We start from the raw sequence: 25724 nt of genomic DNA on the forward strand, positions 1-25724 counted from the left end.
TCTCTCTCTCTCGCTCTCTGTCTCTCTCTCTGTCTCTCTCTTTGTCTCTCTCTTTGTCTCTCTATCTCTGTCTCTCTCTTTGTCTCTCTATCTCTGTCTCTGTCTCGCTCTCTGTCTCTGTTTCTGTCTCTTTCTCTGTCTCGGTCTCTCTCTCTGTGTCTCTGTCTCTTTCTGTCTCTCACTCGCTCTCTCACGCTCTCTCTATGTCTGTCTCAAACTCAAATGCAAGCTGCTTTATTGCCATGAAAAACATTGTCAATATTGCCAAAGCAACAATGTATACAATATACATTGTAATAAAATTATAAAGAATAAAGAAGAATAATATAAAATGGTAGTAAATAATAAAACAAAAATTAAATACAAAAATAATTACAATATAATGGTAACAGTCAATAGTAGAAATGTAATAAATCTAAAAATATAAATATGGAAAATGAAACTATAACTAACTAAAAACGGTCATCTTCACCATTACATCAGTACTACAACTTCCATCACCATCATTAAACTGCTATCATTACCATTACCACCCATACCACTACTATTTGGAATGATAAACAACAGTTATAATAGTAATAACAATAATAGTAATAATAAGTAAGTACTGCTTACTATGCAGATGTTATTATTCTGTGTCCCTCAGGCTATGGCAGGCAAATACATATTTGGCTGCAAGAGGAGCCATTGCTCCTTCGCCCATGAGTATTTTTAGTTTTTCCTCTGGGTTTAATAAGTTAAAATTTGGAATAAATGTTGTCATTTCTGTGAATAATGAATCTCTATGTGAGAATATATATTTAGCACAGTAAAGGAGAAAGTGCATCTCTGTTTCTACCTCCCCTGATGTGCAGTGACCACATACACGCTCCTCTTTGGGTAGCCATTTCTTTTTATGTCTGCCGGTTTCTGTTGCCAATTGATGGTCACTCAGCCTCTACTTGGTAAGGATCTGTCTCTGCTTCGTATCTCTGACAGAGTAGAAATAATCAGCCAATTCATATTCTCTGTGTAGGGTCAGATAGCAATTTAGTCGGCTTTGGGATTTTGTTTCGTTTTTCGAATGTTGTAAATATAGTCTTTTGACTGGTTCATGATTTTGTTTATTGGAATTCTTTCTTTTGAAGCAGTGCTGGTGTCAGCTTGGTTGGTTGGTTAGGTCCAACACCAGCTGACTGAGAGGGCTTGTTTCTGGGCTCAGCTCTTGGGGTTGAAGTGCTTTAAATTGCAGACTTGTATTTGGACTTGAATTTAGATTTTAATGATCTTTTCTGTATTTTCATTATTACTGGAAAGCGGCCCAATTCTGCCCTACATGCATTAGTTGGTGTATTTCTCTGGACTTTTATTTTCCAACAGAATTCTGCATGTAGGGTTTCAATTGGATGTTTGTCCAGTTTATTGAGTGGCCCCCAAATCTCACTTCCTTAAAGAGCTATTGGTAGGATTACACTGTCAAATATTTTGGTCCAAATTCTAATTGGGATGTTGATTTTGAATAATTTCATTTTTATTGCACACAATGCTCTGCGGGCTTTTTCTTTGAGTGCATTTACTGCCATATTAAAGTTTCACGATGCAGATATGGTCAGACCAAGGTAGGTGTAACTTTTAGTGTGTTCAATTATGGTGTTGTTCAGGGTGAATTTATATTTGTGTTTCTGACATCTGTTTTTTGGGGGAAAATCATGATTTTCGTTTTTTGAAATTTAGTGTATGGTAGGTCAACCTACCAGCCTCTCAGTCTGCTCCAGCCCAGGTCAGAATACCAGTCTCCCAGTCTGCTCCAGCACAGTGTGCTCCAGCCCAGGTCAACCTACCAGCCTCCCAGTCTGCTCCAGCCCAGGTCAGAATACCAGTCTGCTCCAGCCCAGGTCAGCCAACCAGCCTAGGTTGACCTGGACTGGAGAACACTGTGCTGGAGCAAACTGGGAGACTGGTATTCTGACATGGGCTAGAGCAGACTGGTAGACTGGTATTCTGACATGGGCTGGAGCAGACTGGTAGGATGGTATTCTGACATGGGCTGGAGCAGACTGGGAGACTGGTATTCTGACATGGGCTGGAGCAGACTGGTAGGATGGTATTCTGACATGGGCTAGAGCAGACTGGGAGACTGGTATTCTGACATGGGCTAGAGCAGACTGGGAGACTGGTATTCTGACATGGGCTAGAGCAGACTGGGAGACTGGTATTCTGACATGGGCTGGCGCAGACTGGGAGACTGGTATTCTGACATGGGCTGGAGCAGACTGGTAGGATGGTATTCTGACATGGGCTAGAGCAGACTGGGAGACTGGTATTCTGACATGGGCTAGAGCAGACTGGGAGACTGGTATTCTGACATGGGCTGGAGCAGACTGGTAGACTGGTATTCTGACCTGGGCTAGAGCAGACTGGGAGACTGGTATTCTGACATGGGCTAGAGCAGACTGGGAGACTGGTATTCTGACATGGGCTAGAGCAGACTGGGAGACTGGTATTCTGACATGGGCTGGAGCAGACTGGGAGACTGGTATTCTAACATGGGCTGGAGCAGACTGGGAGACTGGTATTCTGACATGGGCTGGAGCAGACTGGTAGACTGGTATTCTGACATGGGCTAGAGCAGACTGGGAGACTGGTATTCTGACATGGGCTAGAGCAGACTGGGAGACTGGTATTCTGACATGGGCTAGAGCAGACTGGGAGACTGGTATTCTGACATGGGCTAGAGCAGACTGGGAGACTGGTATTCTGACATGGGCTGGAGCAGACTGGGAGACTGGTATTCTGACATGGGCTAGAGCAGACTGGGAGACTGGTATTCTGACCTGGGCTGGAGCAGACTGGTATTCTGACCTGGGCTAGAGCAGACTGGGAGACTGGTATTCTGACCTGTGCTGGAGCAGACTGGGAGACTGGTATTCTGACCTGTGCTGGAGCAGACTGGGAGACTGGTATTCTGACATGGGCTAGAGCAGACTGGGAGACTGGTATTCTGACATGGGCTGGAGCAGACTGGGAGACTGGTATTCTGACATGGGCTGGAGCAGACTGGTAGGATGGTGCAGTGTCATCAGGCTGTGTGGTGGAGGCCATGCTGGTCTCGGGTTCTGCTTGTGTTGTGCCAAGCTGGTGGACATGTTCTCTAGATGCAGAGGACATAATGACTCGCTGCTGGTTGAGGGTGTCAATGTACCTCTCTCTTTGTTCTAGCTCCTTTCTTGTTGTGCTCAGATGGTCTCTGAGGTCATCATTTGTCTGACTCAGTTTGTCCATTCTGCTTTCTAGTTTACCAATAGATGCTCTGCTCTCCTCCCTGAACTGTTTCTTCTCTTCCTTTAGTTTCTGGACAGTGTCCTCCTCTTGAAGCTTGCTCTCTCTGAGTTCTATGACCTCTGCTTCGACTAGAGAGAGGGTGTTGTGGAAACGTTGCATAGCAGGTGTTCTTGGTGTTGTAGGCATGTCCTTGGCTCTGTCTGCTGCAGGTGAGGTAGGTAGAGGGACACTGAGAGCTTCTTGCTGGGTCACAGAGACCGTTGGGGCCTGCTTTTCTCCATCTCCACCCTTGACTTTTTCCCTCAGTTTCTGAGATGAGTTCAGCTTCTGCTTTTAGGGTAGCAAACCTATTCTCAAAAGCCTGGAGGCTTGAATCATTGCTTTGTATCAATGCCGTTCCATTATTATATAAGTTTACTGTTTGATACATGTTGCTCTGGTCAGCTTCTTTAAAAATGCTGATCTGACATCCTTGGCTGATGCCTCTCTTTTTTGAGAAAGGGAAATGGTTGCAAATAACCCTTTTCCATATGTGCCCTCATCTGGTATTAAATATTACATTTGCTCTTGTTTTGCAACTGGTAAGATCTGAAAACAGGCATTCATGGTTCTGTCCCATTAACAAACCTTTGAAACTTTTCTTAGCTTTCTCTGTTTGGATGTCTGGTGGGTTAACAATTGCTTCTTGTATTATTGTCTCTTGTGTCTTTAGAGGACTGTTTCACTTTGATGTCCTTTTTCTTCTGTCCTTATTTTGTCTTATTTTGTCTTTCTTTTCTTCTGTTAACTAGATATTCTTTGTTAGCTTGCTAGCTTCTTCCAGGAGAGTCCTTAGCAACTGCTTAGAAACTTGTAAACAATTCAGCTAGCTAAGATAACTAAAACATTTTTAAATAGTTACTTTTTCAAAAGCCTATCTTCTTTGTTTGTTGCTTGTTTTTTCTCATATTCAGTCTTGCAGTTTTCTTTTGCTTTTTTCTGATGTACTTCACTCTAAAAACCATGTAAATTTCAATATTTGTAGGAGCTCATTTTTTCAGCTGCTGCTCAATTTGGAACTCTGGAACACTCTCTCTCTCTCGCTCTCTCGCTCTCTGTCTCTCTCTCACAATGTTATTAGTCATATAGGAATTGTTTTACCCAAGTACACAAACATGCACACACACACACACAAATTCTCTTCTGCCCCCTCTGTTAGTAGCTTGTACATGTGAGGAGTGATGAGTTTCTTATCTTGGGGCAGCAGCCCTCCACAAGCAGCTGTTAGATATCCTGTAGTCCTCTGCTAGAGGCTCCTTGACCTGCTAGATCAACTGCCATGTCACCAGTAGCGAGGGAGGCTGCTTTTCAAATGGCACCCTATTCCCTGTTAAGTGCACTACTTCTGACCAGAGCCCATAGGGTGCCATTTGAGAAACACCCAGAGATTACCTGGCCCTCATCCCTCCTCTGGCCTCATCCCTTCTGTCTGACAACTCTAGACAGTCTACACTTTTCATCCAATGCTGTTTCTACTATATTACCCCTCACAACCCCCCCCTACCCTCCATTCCCAGACAGATAGACATTTTTACATTAGGTTGGTGTCAGGAGAGTCAGGGCAGCAGCCTCATATCCTGTGAAGTGATAAATAAGGTTTGATATTTGTCACAGCGTCACATGGTAACGTGAGATGACAAGCAGAGATTGAGTTATCTGCCATTTGAAGAATATGTTGAGGTATAACATCTGACACAATTCAAATATAGGGCCGGAAATTCAATTAACTTCCAGCTTCTGTTAGCAAATTAGATTTAGTATATGAGCAGGAAGGAGCAGCCCCGTGGCGACGCAGCAAGACAATCTTATTTTAGCGAGGAGAAGATGAAGTCAGATCCTGATCGGCTCCTCTAGAATCTAGATTACCTTGAGATGCTGCCTGCAGGAGATCACTGACTGCATCCCAAATGTCACCCTATTCCCTATATAGTGCACTACTTTTTACCATAGCTTTAAAGTAGTGTACCACAAAGGGAATAGAGTGCCATTTGGTACGCAGGCACTGACTCCACTTCAACATCACACACCAGGTTTCAATCTATTTATGTCATACTGTTTGGTGATAATTTATGCATGTAGGCTACAGTACAGGCTACTTCTCTTTGTTATCCAACCGGCCCTTCATCCACTGTCACAGTTGAGTTTTATATAGGGACAGATTGTTTATAATGACCCCTATGTAAACAGATGGGATTAAAGCTTTCTAACGGACAAATTCCACTCTTTTTCTCCATGTGAAACAAAAGACATTAGCAGACGGCGACGGTGTTTAAATGACTCTTCACTAACGTGTCCCCCGCTGATGAAGTGGAGCAGAGATTGGCTCTGTTAACCAGGCTATAATATCTACTCACGTGTGCACACACACAAACACACACACCCATAATATCCTCTGTGAATCTGTTGAATGGTTTTGGTTTCTTCTCCCTCAACACACGCTTAGCATAGCTATCCTAGCAGGACTCACACATTTTCATGTTTGAATCTAATTTCGCAGGATTGCAACGGAGGAAGGACATATTAATACAAAACATAACATAGCCATACTAACACCAGACAGACAGTTGTATTTCACAGATGCCTTTCAAGACACTCAAGGACACCTTACATTAAATGTATATACAATCAGAGTGCACGTAAAATCAAGTCCTGGTGATAGACCCTGCCCAGTTTTAGCATAATGTTAACACCTAGCATTATGTTAGCATGGTGTTAGCATAATGTTAATGCCTAGCATGGTGTTAGCATGGCGTTAGCATGGCTATGTTTAAAATAAAATGGCTCCTTGTGTTCCCTCCATCAGTCCAACTGTGCCCAGTACTCTGCTGATCGGAGGGAGGAGGAGAAGATGTGTGATCACCTGATCAGCGCTGCCAAACACAGAGACCATGTGACTGCCAACCAGCTCAAACAGAAGATCCTCAACATCCTCACCAATAAGCATGGAGCCTGGGGCAGCCTGGCACAGAGGTAAGACCTAGGGCTGAGGTATAGAGGTTGGGCTGAAGGATAGGCCTTGCTAGGGCTGGGGCTGAAGGATAGGCCTTGGGCTGGGGTATAGGGCTGGGGCTGAAGGATAGGCCTTGGGCTGGAGTATAGGGCTGTGCTGTAGAGTTAGAGCAGTGGCTGGGGTATATACTGTACTTTACATCCTCACCAACAAACATAGAGCCTGCGGCAGCCTGGCAGCCTGGCACAGAAGTACTGACTGGGTCTGGTGAAAGGTTTAGGGCTGTGGCTACCTGGAGCTGGGCTGGCCCAAAGGCCAAGCTAAGACCAGGCTGGGTAACATAGCTTCCAGTATTAGTTGTACTGTACAATTACCTGGCTGTGAGCCACAGAGTGCAGTGCTGGGAAAGATCAGGGACCAGGTCAACTAACTCAGTAACAGTCAAAGAGACTGAACCCCCCTTGGGATTGACCACTGGTCACACAGACTGGGGGTGGGGTTTGTGTGTGTGTGTGTGTGTGTGTGTGTGTGTGTGTGTGTGTGTGTGTGTGTGTGTGTGTGTGTGTGTGTGTGTGTGTGTGTGTGTGTGTGTGTGTGTGTGTGTGTGTGTGTGTGTGTGTGTGTGTGTGTGTGTGTGTGTGTGCATCTGACGTATGCGTGTGTTTGTGTTTGTATGAGAGAGGTGTGTGTGTGGAGTGTCCTCTGGGCCTTTAAAACTACAGATCGTTGGAGCCTTAGCTCTGCTTCCCACCAAACACACACACACACAAACACACACATACACACACACTCAGTGGTTGAAGTCGGACAGCGCTGAATAGTGATACTGAAACCACCAATCTGAGCAGTACCCATTTGTCCAACTAGGTGGAAAATCCTCTAAGGGTTCCAAAGTTGAATTAGGCGTTCCTCATGGTTTTGTGTTTAGACCCCTACTACTATTCTCTCTATGTTTCCCCCTGGTAATGTCACGATGACACATGACATACATGTTCATTTGGATGTTGATGGCATTGGCTATGATCTGTTAGGAAGCTTCTTAAAAAACAAGCTTTATACCAGGCAAGTCTGTTAGGAACTAATTCTGTATTTACTACGACGACCTGGCGAGTGGCAAGTGCAGCAAAGGTCCTGTCAAACCTTGCCTTGCTTACTGAAAGAACACTTTTAGTAATTGACTACTCTCACTGAAACCATAGCTTGACTTTCTTTATTGGATTTTGAAAACACAATACAGATGGTTAAATATGTTCTTTACATACAGATGGCTAGCTATGTTCAGTAATGAGGTGTTGTTTACTCACATCGATAGAACACTCCTCTGGATCATATTTTGAGTGCTTTAAGAATTCTGCTGTGTTTTCAGATGTTTTTATTGACAAAATACAATAAGCCTTAGTTTAGTTTGTAAGGAGAATTGATTGATTGAGGAGTGTTTTACTACTTGTAATCTGCATGGGTTATGTGGCGTGTAGATTTAGTGATTTCGACATGCATCATGCCACCTGACAAACACAGCCCTGGAAACAGATGCAATTACCTCAGGAAGATGCACACTGACCATCATTGGACCATTCATCTATGGGTGTGTCTGACTCCCAAATGGCTCTCTTTTCCCTATATAGTGCATTACTTTTGAAAGAGGCCTATTTACCCATGCAGCTATACCTTACATAATGCACTACTTTTGTCCACTTTTAACCAGAATAGGTGACCAGAATATGGTGCCGTTTGGATTCAAACTATAGCACAGATTGAACTACAATTGGAATTGTATTGTAATATAGATATCCTTACCTACAGTAGCAACTGAATGTCTTACTTCACCAACTTACCAAATGTTTGAGCATTGTGTATATATTTCAGCATATACTACTGTATGTTTGATCATATGCCATGCAGTTCTGATTGAGAAATTCATTAAACAGACCAACAGTAGTATAAGTAAATGACCCATGGAAAAACATATAAGAATGCATTGTGGGCTGCTACTGTAGATTTACGTATTCAAATATTTATAGAATTTATCTCCGGGGATAGCATTAGTATTGGAACAAAAGGTTGCTGAGAGGGGGAGCATTGTAAATTATACTGAAAAACTTCCAACAAATTCCCATTTAATGGTGACCTGCTGGAGAAGAAAAATGCTGCAATATGTTCATGAGCTCAGGGCAGTGTAGCAGCTCAGCCTTATTCAATGCTACATTAACTTTCCCATTTATGCTGCTCTTGTAAAATAGAAAGCCCTCCAGCATTCTGAAGGGGCTGTCGTGTGTGTGTGTGTGTGTGTGTGTGTGTGTGTGTGTGTGTGTGTGTGTGTGTGTGTGTGTGTGTGTGTGTGTGTGTGTGTGGTGTGTGTGTGTGTGTGTGTGAGAGAGTGAGTGAGAATGCTTGCCTGCACAGAAATTGTTTTTCCTTTAACCTTAAGTTCTGCCTGGAGACTAGCCAGAGGATATTGATCATCTGTGTGGAACGTTTTATCAACAGAATTATATATTTAATATACTCAGCCAGGTGAAACTACTGCTGATGGCTATAGTGGACATTTTGTTGCAGGTTTTTACACAACTGTAGTATTTTGAATTAGTAACATAATGCATTTTCAGATGTGTTCAGACACCATTATGACATCAGATCGTTACACTGTGTGACAAGGAGACACTGCACACGAATGGAAAGCCAATGGCTGCATCCCAAATGGTACCCTATTCGCTATATAGGGCCCATTTGGCTCGGGTCAACATTTGTGCACTACATAGGGAATACATGCCATTTGGGATACATACAAAATCTTACCTATTATATATTACCTATTATATGAATTAACTAGATACTCTCTGTTCATCATATATGCATAGTCACTTTAACCATATCTACATGTACATACTACCTCAATCAGCCTGACTAACCAGTGTCTGTATGTAGCCTCGCTACTTTTACAGCCTCGCTACTGTATATAGCCTAGCTTTTTACTGTTGTTTTATTTCTTTACCTGCCTGTTGTTCACCTAATACCTTTTTTGCACTATTGGTTAGAGCCTGTAAGTAAGCATTTCACTGTAAGGTCTACCTACACCTGTTGTATTCGGTGCACGTGACGAATAAACTTTGATTTGATTTGAGATGAGCCCAGTAGGTGGTAGAGCTGTGTTAAGGCAGTGTGACCAGCCCAGTAGGTGGTAGGGCTGTGTTAAGGCAGTGTGACCAGCCCAGTAGGTGGTAGAGCTGTGTTAAGGCAGTGTGACCAGCCCAGTAGGTGGTAGGGCTGTGTTAAGGCAGTGTAACCAGCCCAGTAGGTGGTAGGGCTGTGTTAAGGCAGTGTAACCAGCCCAGTAGGTGGTAGGGCTGTGTTAAGGCAGTGTAACCAGCCCAGTAGGTGATAGGGCTGTGTTAAGGCAGTGTAACCAGCCCAGTAGGTGGTAGGGCTGTGTTAAGGCAGTGTAACCAGCCCAGTAGGTGATAGGGCTGTGTTAAGGCAGTGTGACCAGCCCAGTAGGTGATAGGGCTGTGTTAAGGCAGTGTGACCAGCCCAGTAAGTGGTAGGGCTGTGTTAAGGCAGTGTGACCAGCCCAGTAGGTGATAGGGCTGTGTTAAGGCAGTGTGACCAGCCCAGTAGGTGGTAGGGCTGTGTTAAGGCAGTGTGACCAGCCCAGTAGGTGGTAGGGCTGTGTTAAGGCAGTGTGACCAGCCCAGTAGGTGGTAGGGCTGTGTTAAGGTGTGTGATAAGCCCAGTAGGTGGTAGAGCTGTGTTAAGGCAGTGTGACCAGCCCAGCAGGCTGTTGGATCATACTTTCTGCTTGCCTGATGATGAATGTGCTCTGTATTGAGTTGACATCAGAAAATCAATAGTGTTCAAATTGAAACAGTATAGGTTTGTATTGATCCGCTGTGCTAAATCAGAACAAGAAACCTTTGATGCAGCTCTGAGACAGTTCCCCTCCTCCTTCCTCACCCCTCCCCCTCCTTCCCCCTCTTTCCCTCTTCCTCCTCTCCTCCCTCTCTCTCCCTCCTCCCATCACAGCACCCTATCAGTTTGAGCTTCACATTGATAAATCAAGTTGAAAATTGGATGTTAGAATTTTCTCCAGTGTGTGAGTGAGTGATTTTCTCTGGCCCCTCGTCCCTCTGCTGTGACCCCCTGACCCCTGTCACTGGATTATAAAGTTCAGCGTTGTCAAGAGAAAGGAGACGTCAAGGCAAGGCTGATGAATTCATTCTAGAATAATACACACTGCCTTTAACTACCAGTCTTAAACTATGATAATATCCATGCAAGTTTGTATTTATCTTCTTTAAGGGCTTCGGGTGTTGCAGCGGTCTAAGGCACTGCATCTCAGTGCTAGAGGCGTCACTACAGACTCAGGCTGTATCACAGCGGTCTAAGGCACTGCATCTCAGTGCTAGGGGCGTCACTACAGACCGAGGCTGTATCACAGCGGTCTAAGGCACTGCATCTCAGTGCTAGATGCGTCACTACAGACTCAGGCTGTATCACAGCGGTCTAAGGCACTGCATCTCAGTGCTAGAGGCATCACTACAGACCCAGGCTGTATCACAGCGGTCTAAGGCACTGCATCTCAGTGCTAGAGGCGTCACTACAGACCCAGGCTGTATCACAGCGGTCTAAGGCACTGCATCTCAGTGCTAGAGGCGTCACTACAGACCCAGGCTGTATCACAGCGGTCTAAGGCACTGCAACTCAGTGCTAGAGGCGTCACTACAGACCCAGGCTGTGTCACAGCGGTCTAAGGCACTGCATCTCAGTGCTAGAGGCGTCACTACAGACCCAGGCTGTATCACAGCGGTCTAAGGCACTGCATCTCAGTGCTAGAGGCGTCATTCCATACCCCACTACTATCCCGGGCTGTATCATAACCGGACGTGATCGGGAGTCCGATAGGGCTGCACAATTGGCCCAGCGTCGGCCAGGTTAGGGTTTGGCCGGGGTAGGCCGTCATTGTAAAATAAGAATTTGTTCTTAACTGACTTGCCTAGTTAAATAAATAAAAAATATATTTACTGCTGTCAATGTAATTTCTACTCTGTTTTCTATTATAGTAATAATATATGTATGTGGACACCTCATGGGCATTAATATGGCGTTGGTCCCCCCCATAACACTGCCCAAATCAGATGAATGATCATGTCAGATATTTCGTTTTTTTATTTAACTAGGCAAGTCAGTTAAGAACAAATTCTTATTTTCAATTACGGCCTAGGAACAGTGGGTTAACTGCCTTGTTCAGAGGAAGAACGACAGATTTTTACCTTGTCAGCTCGGGGATTCGATCTTGCAACCTTTCGGTTACTAGTCCAACGCTCTAACCACTAGGCTACCTGGCGCCCCACATTACAGACGGCTGGTTATTGATTATAGCTGCAGCCCAGCACTAGGCTCTGATACATCTATTATCATTAACTTCACTCTGCTCTGTGGTTTTAAGACATATTGTATGTGAGCTCGTAGAGTAAATACACTACAGGACCAAAAGTATGTGGACACCTGCTCGTCGAACATCTCATTCCAAAATTATGGGCATTAATATGGAGTTGGTCCCTCCTTTGCTGCTATAACAGTTTCCACTCTTTTGGGAAAGCTTTTCGGGCACTGATGTTGGGCGATTAGGCCTGGCTCGCAGTTGGCGTTCCAATTCATCCCAAAGTTGTTCGATGGGGTTGAGATCAGGGCTCTGTGCAGGCCAGTCAAGTTCTTCCACACCGAACTCGATAAAACATTTCTGCATCGCTTAGTGCACGGGGACATTGTCATACTGAAACAAGAAAAGGGCCTTACCCAAACTGTTGCGACAAATTTGGAAGCACAGAATTGTCTTGAATGTCATTGTATGCTGTAGCGTTAAGATTTCCCTTCACTGGAACTAAGGGGCCTAGCCCGAACCATGAAGAACAGCCCCAGACCATTATTCCTCCTCCACCAAACTTTACAGCTGGCGCTATGCATTCAGGCAGGTAGCGTTTTCCTGGCATCCATCAAACCCAAATTCGTCGATCGGACTGCCAGATGGTGAAGCGTGATTCATCACTCCAGAGTCCAATGGCGGTGAGCTTTCCACCATGCTTGTCATTGCGCATGGTGATCTTAGGCTTGTGTGTGGCTGCTCGGACATGGAAACCCATTTCATGAAGCTCCCGACGAACAGTTATTGTGCTGGCGTTGCTTCCAGAGGCAGTTTGGAACTTGGTAGTGAGTGTTGCAACCGAAGACAGCAATGGGTGTGGCTGAAATAGCTGAATCTACTAATTTGAAGAGGCGTCCACATACTTTTGTATGTATGTATATATATATATATATATAGTGTATGTTGACTTTGTTTTTATAGTTCTCATGAATTGGAAAGCACATTTCACCCAATCACATCAACCTTTGATCTACCAGAATTCTGGGAACTATCTTTTGTCACATGCATTTATTCAAGTTTGATACTTACTGGGTTGCGTTGCGGAGTGAGTAGTCTGCATCTCCATTGACACCAAAGGCATCCCTTGTCCACCAGTCTCTGCGTCCCAAATGGCACCCTATTCCCTACCTTTGACCAGAACCCTATGGATCCTGGTAAAAAATATTACACTATAGGGAATAGGGTGCCCATTCAGACACAAACCAGGCGTTCCAACATGGCTATCTTAACAGAATGTAGAGCAGGTGGAAGGAGACAGACAGACAGACAGACAGACAGGACGTCCTTTGTTTCAAGGTGTCGCTGTTGACCTCAGCAGCTGACTAAACCCCCGTCCCATCCCCTGTCCCCACCCCTGCTCTCCAGACCTTAACCCAACCTGACTGAGCTATCGATTGTCAACATTGTAACATTGCTCCTGTATAATTACTTTTTCAGTAGTGGAGGGAATGGAGGAGATAGCGGTGGCATATATTGATCCTGGTGAGGAGACTGGAACAGGCGTTTCCCTTGACTAACAGAGTTTCATTTCTCTCTCTCTCTCTGATGAATGGCAACACTATGCCTGTGGATAATAACTTAGTGATGGAATGGACCCTTCAGTCACTGGCTGCCTGGCTAAGCACTCTGCTGTCTCGCCTCACCGGGTTATCCATTCTATTAGCAGCTCTGAAGATCAGAGAGTAGAAGAGGAGGGGAAGATAGGGGGAGGAGAGAGAGGAAGGTCTCTCTGGGCCTTGTGTGAAGGTATATGGACGACCAGTGAATATGATCCTACTGGACATGATGGTTCATTTAGAAGATAAATGCGTCAGGAACCTTAACACAGCCTTGGTGATGTCTGTCCTCTATAGCTATGTTTATTCAAGAGGGGAAACAACATATTTGAACATGGGGAGGTTAAAGAAATGAAGTTCCTTTGTTCTATCGCTCCTCTTTCTCGCCGCTCTCATTTGTTGTTGACCCACAGTACTGCAGCTCCTCCCTGGGGGCGGAGTTACCCTTGCAGCCTGATAATTACCTCTGATGGGGAGCGTTCACACAATCATCAGTTAAAGGGGAGCAGAGAGAGAAGAGTGAGGTGGGAGGTGAGCCCCACCTCTGATGAAAGCTGAATGGTCCACGGAGCTGGCAGGGAGTGAGAGGTTCAGACATACTAAAACGCTACTGTAGACTGTAGTCTGACTGTTACTGACTGTAGTCTGACAGTTACTGACTGTAGTCTGACTGTTACTGACTGTAGTCTGAATGTTACTGACTAATCTCACAGTTACTGACTGTAGTCTGACTGTTACTGACTGTAGTCTGAATGTTACTGACTAATCTCACAGTTACTGACTGTAGTCTGACTGTTACTGACTGTAGTCTGAATGTTACTGACTGTAGTCTGAATGTTACTGACTGTAGCCTGACTGTTACTGACTGTAGTCTGAATGTTGCTGACTAATCTCACAGTTACTGACTAATCTCACAGTTACTGACTAGTCTGACTGTCACTGACTGTCACTGACTGTTACTGACTGTCACTGACTGTCACTGACTTACTGACTGTCACTGACTGTTACTGACTGTCACTGACTGTTACTGACTGTCACTGACTAGTCTGACTGTTATTGATTTACTGACTAGTCTGACTGTTACTGACTGTCACTGACTTACTGACTGTCACTGACTGTTACTGACTGTCACTGACTGTTACTGACTGTCACTGACTAGTCTGACTGTTATTGATTTACTGACTAGTCTGACTGTTACTGACTGTTACTGACTAGTCTGACTGTTACTGACTGTAATCTCATTGTTACTGACTGTTACTGACTAGTCTGACTGTCACTGACTGTTACTGACTGTCACTGACTAGTCTGACTGTTATTGATTTACTGACTAGTCTGACTGTTACTGACTGTAATCTCACTTACTGACTGTTACTGACTGTAATCTCATTGTTACTGACTGTTACTGACTATAATCTCACTGTTACTGACTATAATCTCACTGTTACTGACTGTAATATCACTCTTACTGTCACTGACTAGTCTGACTGTTAGTGACTGTTATTGCTGGTAGTCTTACTCTTTATACGTTGCTATGCATTCATTACACAAATTATCTTATTTCTGATGCACTGTCAGTCTTTTTTTCTGAATTCACACTTTACTTTGAAAAATGAAACTTGATACACCATCCATGGCCATATGGTTGCCAGTCGCCTCGTGTTGATGTGCAGTTTTATTTAGCTGAGTCTGTCTTTTGATATAGAACAATGTGTCACCATTGTGATCAAAGCCAGTCAGTGATATAGTACACTGATTGACAGACATTTTGTTTTCAGCCTTTCTTAGTCAATTAGATGGCTGAATGTTGTTTTATACCTGACTGGTTGAAACCTGTCTATCCGTAGGGATCCATCGACAATGCTGCCTGTTTTGGGAGATGTTTGAAAGCTGATGTTGAATGTTTCTGTATTTAATATGTGTAAAATAATATATATATATATATATATATATATATATATATATATATATATATATATATATATATATATATATATATACACTCCTCAAAAAAATAAAGGGAACACTAAAATAACACATCCTAGATCTGAATGAATGAAATATTCTTATTAAATACTTTTTTCTTTACATAGTTGAATGTGCTGACAACAAAATCACACAAAAATGATCAATGGAAATCAAATTTATCAACCCATGGAGGTCTGGATTTGGAGTCGCACTCAAAATTAAAGTGGAAAACCACACTACAGGCTGATCCAACTTTGATGTAATGTCCTTAAAACAAGTCAAAATGAGGCTCAGTAGTGTGTGTGGCCTCCACGTGCCTGTATGACCTCCCTACAACGTCTGGGCATGCTCCTGATGAGGTGGCGGATGGTCTCCTGAGGGATCTCCTCCCAGACCTGGACTAAAGCATCCGCCAACTCCTGGACAGTCTGTGGTGCAACGTGGCGTTGGTGGATGGAGCGAGACATGATGTCCCAGATGTGCTCAATTGGATTCAGGTCTGGGGAACGGGCGGGCCAGTCCATAGCATCAATGCCTTCCTCTTGCAGGAACTGCTGACACACTCCAGCCACATGAGGTCTAGCATTGTCTTGCATTAGGAGGAACCCAGGGCCAACCGCACCAGCATATGGTCTCACAAGGGGTCTGAGGATCTCATCTCGGTACCTAATGGCAGTCAGGCTACCTCTGGCGAGCACATGGAGGGCTGTGCGGCCCCCCAAAGAAATGCCACCCCATACCATGACTGACCCACCGCCAAACCGGTCATGCTGGAGGATGTTGCAGGCAGCAGAACGTTCTCCACGGCGTCTCCAGACTCTGTCACGTCTGTCACACGTGCTCAGTGTGAACCTGCTTTCATCTGTGAAGAGCACAGGGCGCCAGTGGCGAATTTGCCAATCTTGGTGTTCTCTGGCAAATGCCAAACGTCCTGCACGGTGTTGGGCTGTAAGCACAACCCCCACCTGTGGACGTCGGGCCCTCATACCACCCTCATGGAGTCTGTTTCTGACCGTTTGAGCAGGCACATTTGTGGCCTGCTGGAGGTCATTTTGCAGGGCTCTGGCAGTGCTCCTCCTGCTCCTCCTTGCAGAAAGGCGGAGGTAGCGGTCCTGCTGCTGGGTTGTTGCCCTCCTACGGCCTCCTCCACGTCTCCTGATGTACTGGCCTGTCTCCTGGTAGCGCCTCCATGCTCTGGACACTACGCTGACAGACACAGCAAACCTTCTTGCCACAGCTCGCATTGATGTGCCATCCTGGATGAGCTGCACTACCTGAGCCACTTGTGTGGGTTGTAGACTCCGTCTCATGCTACCACTAGAGTGAAAGCACCGCCAGCATTCAAAAGTGACCAAAACATCAGCCAGGAAGCATAGGAACTGAGAAGTGGCTGTGGTCACCACCTGCAGAACCACTCCTTTATTGGGGGTGTCTTGCTAATTGCCTATAATTTCCACCTGTTGTCTATTCCATTTGCACAACAGCATGTGAAATGTATTGTCAATCAGTGTTGCTTCCTAAGTGGACAGTTTGATTTCACAGAAGTGTGATTGACTTGGAGTTACATTGTGTTGTTTAAGTGTTCCCTTTATTTTTTTTGAGCAGTGTGTATATATATATATATATATATATATATATATATATATATATATATATATATATATATATATATATATATATATATATAATACTATACTGTTTTTTAGTGATATGATAGGTTTCAGAAGCATAATCGTTTGGTAGATGATTTGTTTATAGTGAGACCATCAAGATGTACTTTCTAGGGTTGCAAAATTCTGGTAACTTCTCCAAACTTCTCAGGTTTTCCAGAAAACCAAGTTAGAAAATTCCCGGAATCACAAGGGAATACGCAGGAAATCCAGCATCCTCCAACCAGTATTTCTAGAAAACCTGAGAATTTTGAGAAAATTACTAGAATTTTGCAACCCTAGTATTTCCATGCTTACATTTCAGGACATGGTTGGCATGTACCCAGAGCAGAATGGTTTAGTGTGTCATGATAATACTGACCAGTGAATCATGTTAACAGTGACCCTAGTCTAGACCATAAACCATAGACAATGAATAGCTTCCTCTCATTGGTAGATGGACAGAGTGTGGATGGAGGAGAGAAGAAAGGCCATTTGTTCTCAGAAGGACTTAATCTGAGAGCTCTGGAGTGTGTTTAGTGTCAGAGTCACACAGGGCACGGGGTTCGGGGCGCAGGGTGTGAGGCCAGGGCTCGGGGTGCAGGGCAGGGTACCCACTTCACAGGACAGGGTGTGTGTGGTGTGACACTAACCAGTCCTGCTTCTTTAAATAGATTAGTCACTGATTTGCTGCTATTTATTATAATTATCCCCCATTTAGGTCTCAAATAGAAGCATTTAAAGAGAATATAATGGTGTTTTATTGAATCTTTCATTCCTTTTCTTTCTAATCTCTCACAATAGTCTTCTCTGTCAGGAGAAACTGTCTGATGCTGAAACCAGTATAGTTTTGTTCTAACTAAAACATGGATAGTGTTGTCCGAACTAAACCATGAGTAGCTCTGTTCCATCTGAAACATGGTTAGTTCTGTTCCATCTGAAACATGGTTAGTTCTGTTCTAATTTAAACTTGTATACTTCTGTTCTATCTGAATGATTGTCCCTCCAGAGGGTTATGTTTCATTTAGAACTATCTGTATGACCTCATTAGAAATAAGCATGTTCGAAATAAACATCAGAACCATGGTCCAGTTTACCGCCATGTTTGAAGAACACTCTGGAGTGAACACTCTTAACTGGGTCTTTGACAACGTGGTCAGCTGTAATGGTTTGTTGCGACTGTAGTTTGTTGATATAATGGTTTGTTGTGTTTCTAACAGAGATATGACCTTGATGGGGTCCAGCATACAACAGCCTAGTGCTAGTGATTGGATATGTCTCAAATGGCACCCTATACCCTATATAGTGCACTACTTTTGACCAGGGCCCATAGCCTTAGTCTGGATACAGGCAGTTCTTAAGTAGTTATTGTAGCTGCACTTTGACAGACAGTGTTATAAGTAGTTATTGTAGCTGCTCTTTGACAGACAGTATTTTTAGTAGTTATTGTAGCTGCACTTTGACAGACAGTATTTTTAGTAGTTATTGTAGCTGCTCTTTGACAGACAGTATTTTTAGTAGTTATTGTAGCTGCACTTTGACAGACAGTATTTTTAGTAGTTATTGTAGCTGCTCTTTGACAGACAGTATTTTTAGTAGTTATTGTAGCTGCACTTTGACAGACAGTTCAGTCTTCAACAAGCCTCTAAAATCATCTGCAGGCAGTAAAGGGCAGGCCTGATATACACCAAGTATTACTTTTAGCCTGCCCTGTTCCTTCCTTCCTCTCCTCCTCTGCTCTCCTCTCCGATGAATAACCTCAATGGAAATGGGAATAAGTACAGTCATGTCATTGGTGTCCTGTGGTCGATTTTGTCAAATAAGGACATCGTACAGACTTAAGTCACTATACAACTATATAGTGAGCTCCAAAAGTTTGGGACTGTACTCCAGCACTTTGGATTTGGAATGATAAAATGACTATGAGGTTAACGTGTACACTGTCTGCTTTAATGTGAGGGTATTTTCATCCATATCGGGCTAACTGTTTAGAAATTACAGACCTTTTAGTACATAGTCCCTCCATTTCAGGGGACCAAAAGTATTGGGGCAAATTCACTTATGTGTATTTAAGTAGTAAAACGTTTAGTATTTGGTCCCATATTCCTAGCACTTTCTGATTTCATCAAGCTTGTGACTCTGCAAACCTGTTGGATTCATTTAGAGTTTGTTTTGGTTGTGCTTCAGATTATTTTGTGCCCAATAGAAAAGAATGGTAAATAATGTATTTTGGAGTCACTTTAACTGTAAATAAGAATAGAATATGTTTCTAAACACTTCTACATTCATGTGGATGCTACCATGATTATGGATAGCCCTGAATATAATCAGGAATAATAGTGAGCGAGAAACTCACAGACATACAAATATTATACCCCTAAGACAAGCTAACCTCTCACAACTACAGTAACAGGGGAGGTTAGCATTTTTGAGGGGGTATGATATACAGTTGAAGTCGGAAGTTTACATACACCTTAGCCAAATACATTTAAACTCAGTTTTTCACTATTCCTGACATTTAATCCTAGTAAAAATTCCCTGTTTTAGGTCAGTTAGGATCACCACTTTATTTTAAGAATGTGAATTGTCAGAATAATAGTAGAGAGAATTATTTATTTCAGCTTTTATTTCTTTCATTGCATTCCCAATAGGTCAGAAGTTTACATACACGCAATTACTCAATTGCCACAACTTTGGAAGTATGCTTGGGGTCATTGTCCATTTGGAAGACCCATTTGCGACCAAGCTTTAACTTCCTGACTGATGTCTTAAAATGTTGCTTCAATATATCGACAACATTTTTCTCCCTCATGATGCCATCTATTTTGTGAAGTGCACCAGTCCCTCCTGCAGCAAAGCACCCCCACAACATGGTGCTGCCACCCCCGTGCTTCAAGGTTGGGATGAGGTTCTTCGGCTTGCAAGCCTCCCCCTTTTTCCTCCAAACATAACAATGGTCATTATGGTCATTATGGTGATACGCACTGTGTCTCCAGTGCGCATCCACAGCCCGGTGCGTGCTGTGCCAGCTCCCTGCACTTGCCGTGCGAAAGTTGGCATCTGTCCAGGACGGGTGTTGCCGGCTCAGCGCGCCTGGTCTCCAGTGCGCCTCCTCGGTCCAGGATATCCTGCGCCGGCTCTACGCGTTGTATCTCCGGTGCGCCTTCACAGCCCAGTGCGTCCTGTCCCAGCACTTGCCGTGCGAAGGTGGTCCTTTGTCCAGGACGCGTTGTGCCAGCTCTACGCTCCAGACCTCCAGTGCGCCTCCACGGCCCAGTATATCCTGCGCCGGCCATACGTACTGTGTCTCCAGTGCGCCTTCACAGCCCAGTGCGTCCTGTGCCAGCTCCCCGCACTTGCCATGCGAAGGTGGTCCTTTGTCCAGGACGCGTTGTGCCAGCTCTACGCTCCAGACCTCCAGTGCGCCTCCAAGGTCCAGTATATCCTGTGCCAGCTCCATGCACCCGGCCTCAAGTGCATGTCTCCAGCCTGGTACGTCTTGTGCCTGCTCCATGCACGAAGCCTCCACGCATGAAGCGACGGTCGGCGGTCCGGAGTCCCCGGCGAAGATCTACGGTCCGGAGTCCCCGGCGACGATCCACGGTTCGATTCCTCCGGCGATGATTCACGGTCCGGAGCTTCCGGCAACAATCCCCGCACCAGAGGTGCCACCGAAGTTGGTGGAGCCACGAGCAGAGCGGGGTCTGCGTCCCGCACCGGAGCACACTCCCTTTAAGAGTGTGCTCCTAATCTCAGCTCGTTACCTGTATAAAAGACACCTGGGAGCCAGAAATCTTTCTGATTGAGAGGGGGTCAAATACTTATTTTATTTCCCTGCAAATCAATTTATAATTTTTTACAGGTTTTTTTTACAGTTTTTTTCAATTTACAGTTTTTCTGTATTTTTTTGTTGTTATTCTGGCTCTCACTGTTCAAATAAACCTACAATTAAAATTATAGACTGATCACTTCTTTGTCAGTGGGCAAACGTACAAAATCAGCAGGGGATCAAATACTTTTTCCCCTCACTGTAGGCAGCTTTTTTCCACCTGTAGTTTGTGGGATCTTGTTTTGGTACTGTGCTGTTTAGCCCTACTAAACCTTACGTTTTGTTTGTATTTGTTGTTTTTTCGGTGTTCATTGAATAAAGAAAGATGTACGCCTACCACGCTGCACCTTGGTCCACTCATTCCAACAATGAGCGTAACAGATATATGAAGATATAGGACTTGTTTTACTGTGGATATAGATACGTTTGTGCCTATTTCCTCCAGCATCTTCACAAGGTCCTTTGCTGTTATTCTGGGATTGATTTGCACTTTTCGCACCAAGGTACGTTCATCTCTAGGAGACAGAACGCGTCTCCTTCCTGAGCGGTATGAAGGCTGCGTGGTCCCATGGTGTTTATACTTGTATACTATTGTTTGTACAGATGAACGTGATACCTTCAGGCATTTGGAAATTGCTCCCAAGGAGGAACCAGACTTGTGGATGTCCACAATTTTTTTCTGAGGTCTTGGCTGATTTCTTTTGATTTTCCCATGATGTCAAGCAAAGAGGCACTGAGTTTGAAGGTAGGCCTTGAAATACATCCACGGATACACCTCCAATTGACTCAAATGATGTCAATTAGCCTATCAGAAGCTTCTAAAGCCATGACATTATTTTCTGGAATTTTCCAAGCTGTTTAAAGGCACAGTCAACTTAGTGTATGTAAACTTCTGACCTACTGGAATTGTGATACAGTGAATTATAAGTGGAATAATCTGTCTGTAAACAATTGTTGGAAAAATTACTTGTGTCATGCACAAAATAGATGTCCTAACCGACTTGCCAGAACTATAGTTCTCCAACCTAAGTGTATGTAAACTTCCGACTTCAACTGTATGTGCGTCTGTAACGTTCTCATTCAATGTATTATTCCTGATTATATTCAGGGCTATCCATAATCATGTTAGCATCCACATTAATGTAGAAGTGTATAGAAACATTCTATTCTTATTTACAGTTAAAGTGACTCCAAAATGACACATTATTTACCATTAATTTCTATTGGGCACAAACTAATCTGAAGAGTCACAAGCTTGATGTAATTGTTGCGTGCTAGGAATATGGGACCAAATACTAAACGTTTGACTACTTTAATACACATAAAAGTGAATTTATCCCAATATTTTTGGAGCTCACGGTATATACTGTAGCTATACCACTATACCATACTATGACTATACTTCTCTACAGTATATCACTATACTATAACTGTCCCCAGTGCCAATACTAGCCTAGTTCATCACTACAAACCAGCTCCCACTGTCCTAGATTGGGCTGTATTTGTGTTGTGAAATTGTTTTCAGTCCTTTTATTTCCCACTTCACCATTTTATTTTGAGTCATGGCTGTCAGGTTTTACTGCCTTTTACCAACAGAACACATTCCCTGTGGAGCCAGGGTGTTAAATCTGTCTTTGTCTCCACAGCCCCGAGACACACACATTCAGGAGAGATGGGATTTAAATACACAGAGGAAAAAGGAGAGAAGATAGTGTTTTTACACATTTATTGCACTGCACTTAAATTCTAAAAGCATCCGTGAATAATGGCCGCCATGTTTCCTCTTGGTTATCAGGTCTGGAAAATGAGCTTTTAAAATGCAGTTTGAAATCCATTTGTGTGATTGATGTGTGACAGGGCTAATACATTTAGCCAGTTTCTGGGAGGCTTGGCCTCAGTCATTCTTTATGCCTGTCCTGAAGCCCCACTACGAGGGGAGAACGGGGAAGTGGAGAGCCAGTCAGTCGTCCTCACAGATCCAATTGAGATTAACTGGCTGTCACTGCCTTGCACTTTACAGTCTGTACAGTCTGTATTGATCAAATGTTCAGTATATAGTCCAATTATTGTATGCAAGTCATTACCCTCATATCATTTGGTAGTATTTGTCTGTTTCTGTAAGTCTGTTAGCCTAACATCAATAGAAGACCTTAGCTGGCAGACATTTACTAAATCTTTGTTTAGTATCAAACAGATTGTGTAACCCGCCTGGAGGACATCTGTGTCTGAAGCTGTTCTAGGGTCACATTATTTCCCTGCATGCATTTCTCTGTCTCATGCATGAAATTAAGCTTTTTGTGCTCATATTGGATTCAGCAAAGCAGAGTAGACATATAGCTTCAGATGCTGGAGAATATCAGACATGTCCTATTAGATGGATTTGAGTGAATTTATGGACGAGAACATCACCGTTTTAACACCTCTCAGTATGCAACATCTAGTTTTATTTCCTTCTCTCTTATTCTGCTCCGAATATAGGCTTACACTACACTTACAATACCATCAGTACACTCCGAATACCATCGGTACACTCCAAAAACCATCAGTACACTCCGAATACCGTCAGTACACCCGAATACCATCAGTACACTCAGAATACTATCAAATTCAACACACTCAGAACACCATCAGTACACTCCGAATACCATCAGTACACTCCGAATACCGTCAGTACACCCGAATACCATCAGTACACTCAGAATACTATCAAATTCAACACACTCAGAACACCATCAGTACACTCAGAATACAATCAGCACACTCCACATACAATCACTACACTCCGAATACCATCTGCACCCTCCGAATTCCATCAGCACACTCCGAATGCCATCAGCACACTCTGAATACACTCCGAAGACCATCAGTACACTCTGAATACCATCAGTACACTCTGAATACCATCAGTACACTCTGAATACCATCAGTACACTCTGAATACCATCAGTACACTCTGAATACCATCAGTACACTCCGAATACCATCAGTACACTCAGAATACCACCAGTACACTCAAAATACCATCATGGCATTCGGAGTAAACTCAGAATACAACCTGTACACTCCGAATACAACCTGTACACTCCGAATACCACCTGTACACTCCGAATGCCACCAGCAAACTCCAAATACACTCTGAATACCATCCGTACACTCCGAATACCATCAAATTCAGTACACTGAAAATACCATCAGCACACTCCGAATACCATCAGTACACTCAGAATACCATCAAATTCAGTACACTGAAAATACCATCAGTACACTCAGAATACCATCTGTACACTCAGAATACCATCAGTACACTCCGAATACCATCAGTACACTCAGAATACCACCAGTACACTCAAAATACCATCATGGCATTCGGAGTAAACTCAGAATACAACCTGTACACTCCGAATACAACCTGTACACTCCGAATACCACCTGTACACTCCGAATGCCACCAGCAAACTCCAAATACACTCTGAATACCATCCGTACACTCCGAATACCATCAAATTCAGTACACTGAAAATACCATCAGCACACTCCGAATACCATCAGTACACTCAGAATACCATCAAATTCAGTACACTGAAAATACCATCAGTACACTCAGAATACCATCTGTACACTCAGAATACCATCTGTACACTCTGAATACCATCATTACACTCTGAATACCATCAGTACTCTCCGGATACCATCAGTACTCTCCTGATACCATCAGTACACTCCGGATACCATCAGTACTCTCCGGATACAATCAGTACGCTCCCAGATACCATCAGTACACTCAGAATACCATCAGTATACTCCGGATACCATCAGTACACTCCGGATACCATCAGTATACTCCGGATACCATCAGTACTCTCAGAATACCAAATGGAACTACTTTTGACCAGTGTGTGTGTGTGTGTGTGTGTGTGTGTGTGTGTGTGTGTGTGTGTGTGTGTGTGTGTGTGTGTGTGTGTGTGTGTGTGTGTGTGTGTGTGTGTGTGTGTGTGTGTGTGTGTGTGTGTGTGTGTGTGTGTGTGTGACTGAGAAGCCCCCTATGGGAGCCATTCCCAAATGGAGTTCCCTATGTAGTGCACTTCTCTAAACCAGGGCCCATAGTGCGCTATATAGGGTGCCATTTGGAAGACATCCCGGACCACCCTCACTGATCTGCCTGGCCCAGCCTCCTTCAGCACAGCAGCTTGGCACGACGGTCCAGAACCTGTCTGGTGCCAACCGCACGATTTAGAGTATCACTGGCCCCTCTCTCCTTCTCCCTTTCTTCCTCGCCCTCTTTCGCTTTCTGCTTCTCCTTCACTACTAAGCCACCTCCGAAGTGAAAGCATATGCTGTGGGATGAGGTTGGGGGGAGGGAATCATCATGTTTGCTTGGTTAATCAATTCATGTAATCTTGGGGTTGGTTTGTTTAACGTTTGATTCATATTAGCTAGATACAAATGAAAACATTTTGGCTTGTAGTTTAGGTTGCTGTACAACAATGATTATCCTTCAGCAAATCAAATCTCATGCATCATATGTGTTTAATATGTTTAATACATTGCAGAGGAAATGTTCAAAGCAGCTCCTTCCTCGTCCACCACGGTAGGCAGACTATTTGTAGTGGGAATTAGGGGTTATAATCTGGAACGGTAATCTCTCGTCTGCCTACAGTGGATTTACATTTTTCCAGCTATGTAATCTATCGTTTACAATATCATTTACGTGGCTTTGTCCCTCCACCTACTGACATCTCTGTTCTTCAGCTCCAAGCCTGCTGGGAGACTGACAGACATCGGACAAGCTCCAGACGTGCAGATACTCTACACACACACACACACAGTTGATTGATGCTCGTGGCTGTCAAAGGCCTGCTAAGTCTCCTGAGCCTTCAGCTTACTGACAGTTGTAGATATTACATTCATATTATATTCATATTATATTCACAGAACGGTTTGGTGATGTGATCCCCTTGAAACACGTTAATCTGTTTAGGCTGACTCAATATTATGGCAGAGAGAGAGGTTGGGGGTGTGGGGGAAGGTATACAATGGAAGCCCTGGCTGCTAGCCA

At 43.9% G+C, this 25724-nt stretch overlaps 1 protein-coding gene across 1 annotated transcript in view; it reads left to right on the forward strand.

Moving 5' to 3' along the window:
- Positions 1–25724, forward strand: part of LOC120029212 (neurobeachin-like) — a 327891-nt gene that overhangs the window by 152016 nt on the left and 150151 nt on the right. Inside the window, exon 39 of the mRNA XM_038974506.1 lies at positions 6104–6270. Within this exon, the coding sequence (XP_038830434.1) occupies positions 6104–6270 (167 nt within the window). The remainder of the gene's footprint in view (positions 1–6103; positions 6271–25724) is intronic.

The sequence above is a fragment of the Salvelinus namaycush genome, chromosome 34 (genome assembly GCF_016432855.1).
Source record: "Salvelinus namaycush isolate Seneca chromosome 34, SaNama_1.0, whole genome shotgun sequence".
NCBI lineage: Eukaryota > Metazoa > Chordata > Actinopteri > Salmoniformes > Salmonidae > Salvelinus > Salvelinus namaycush.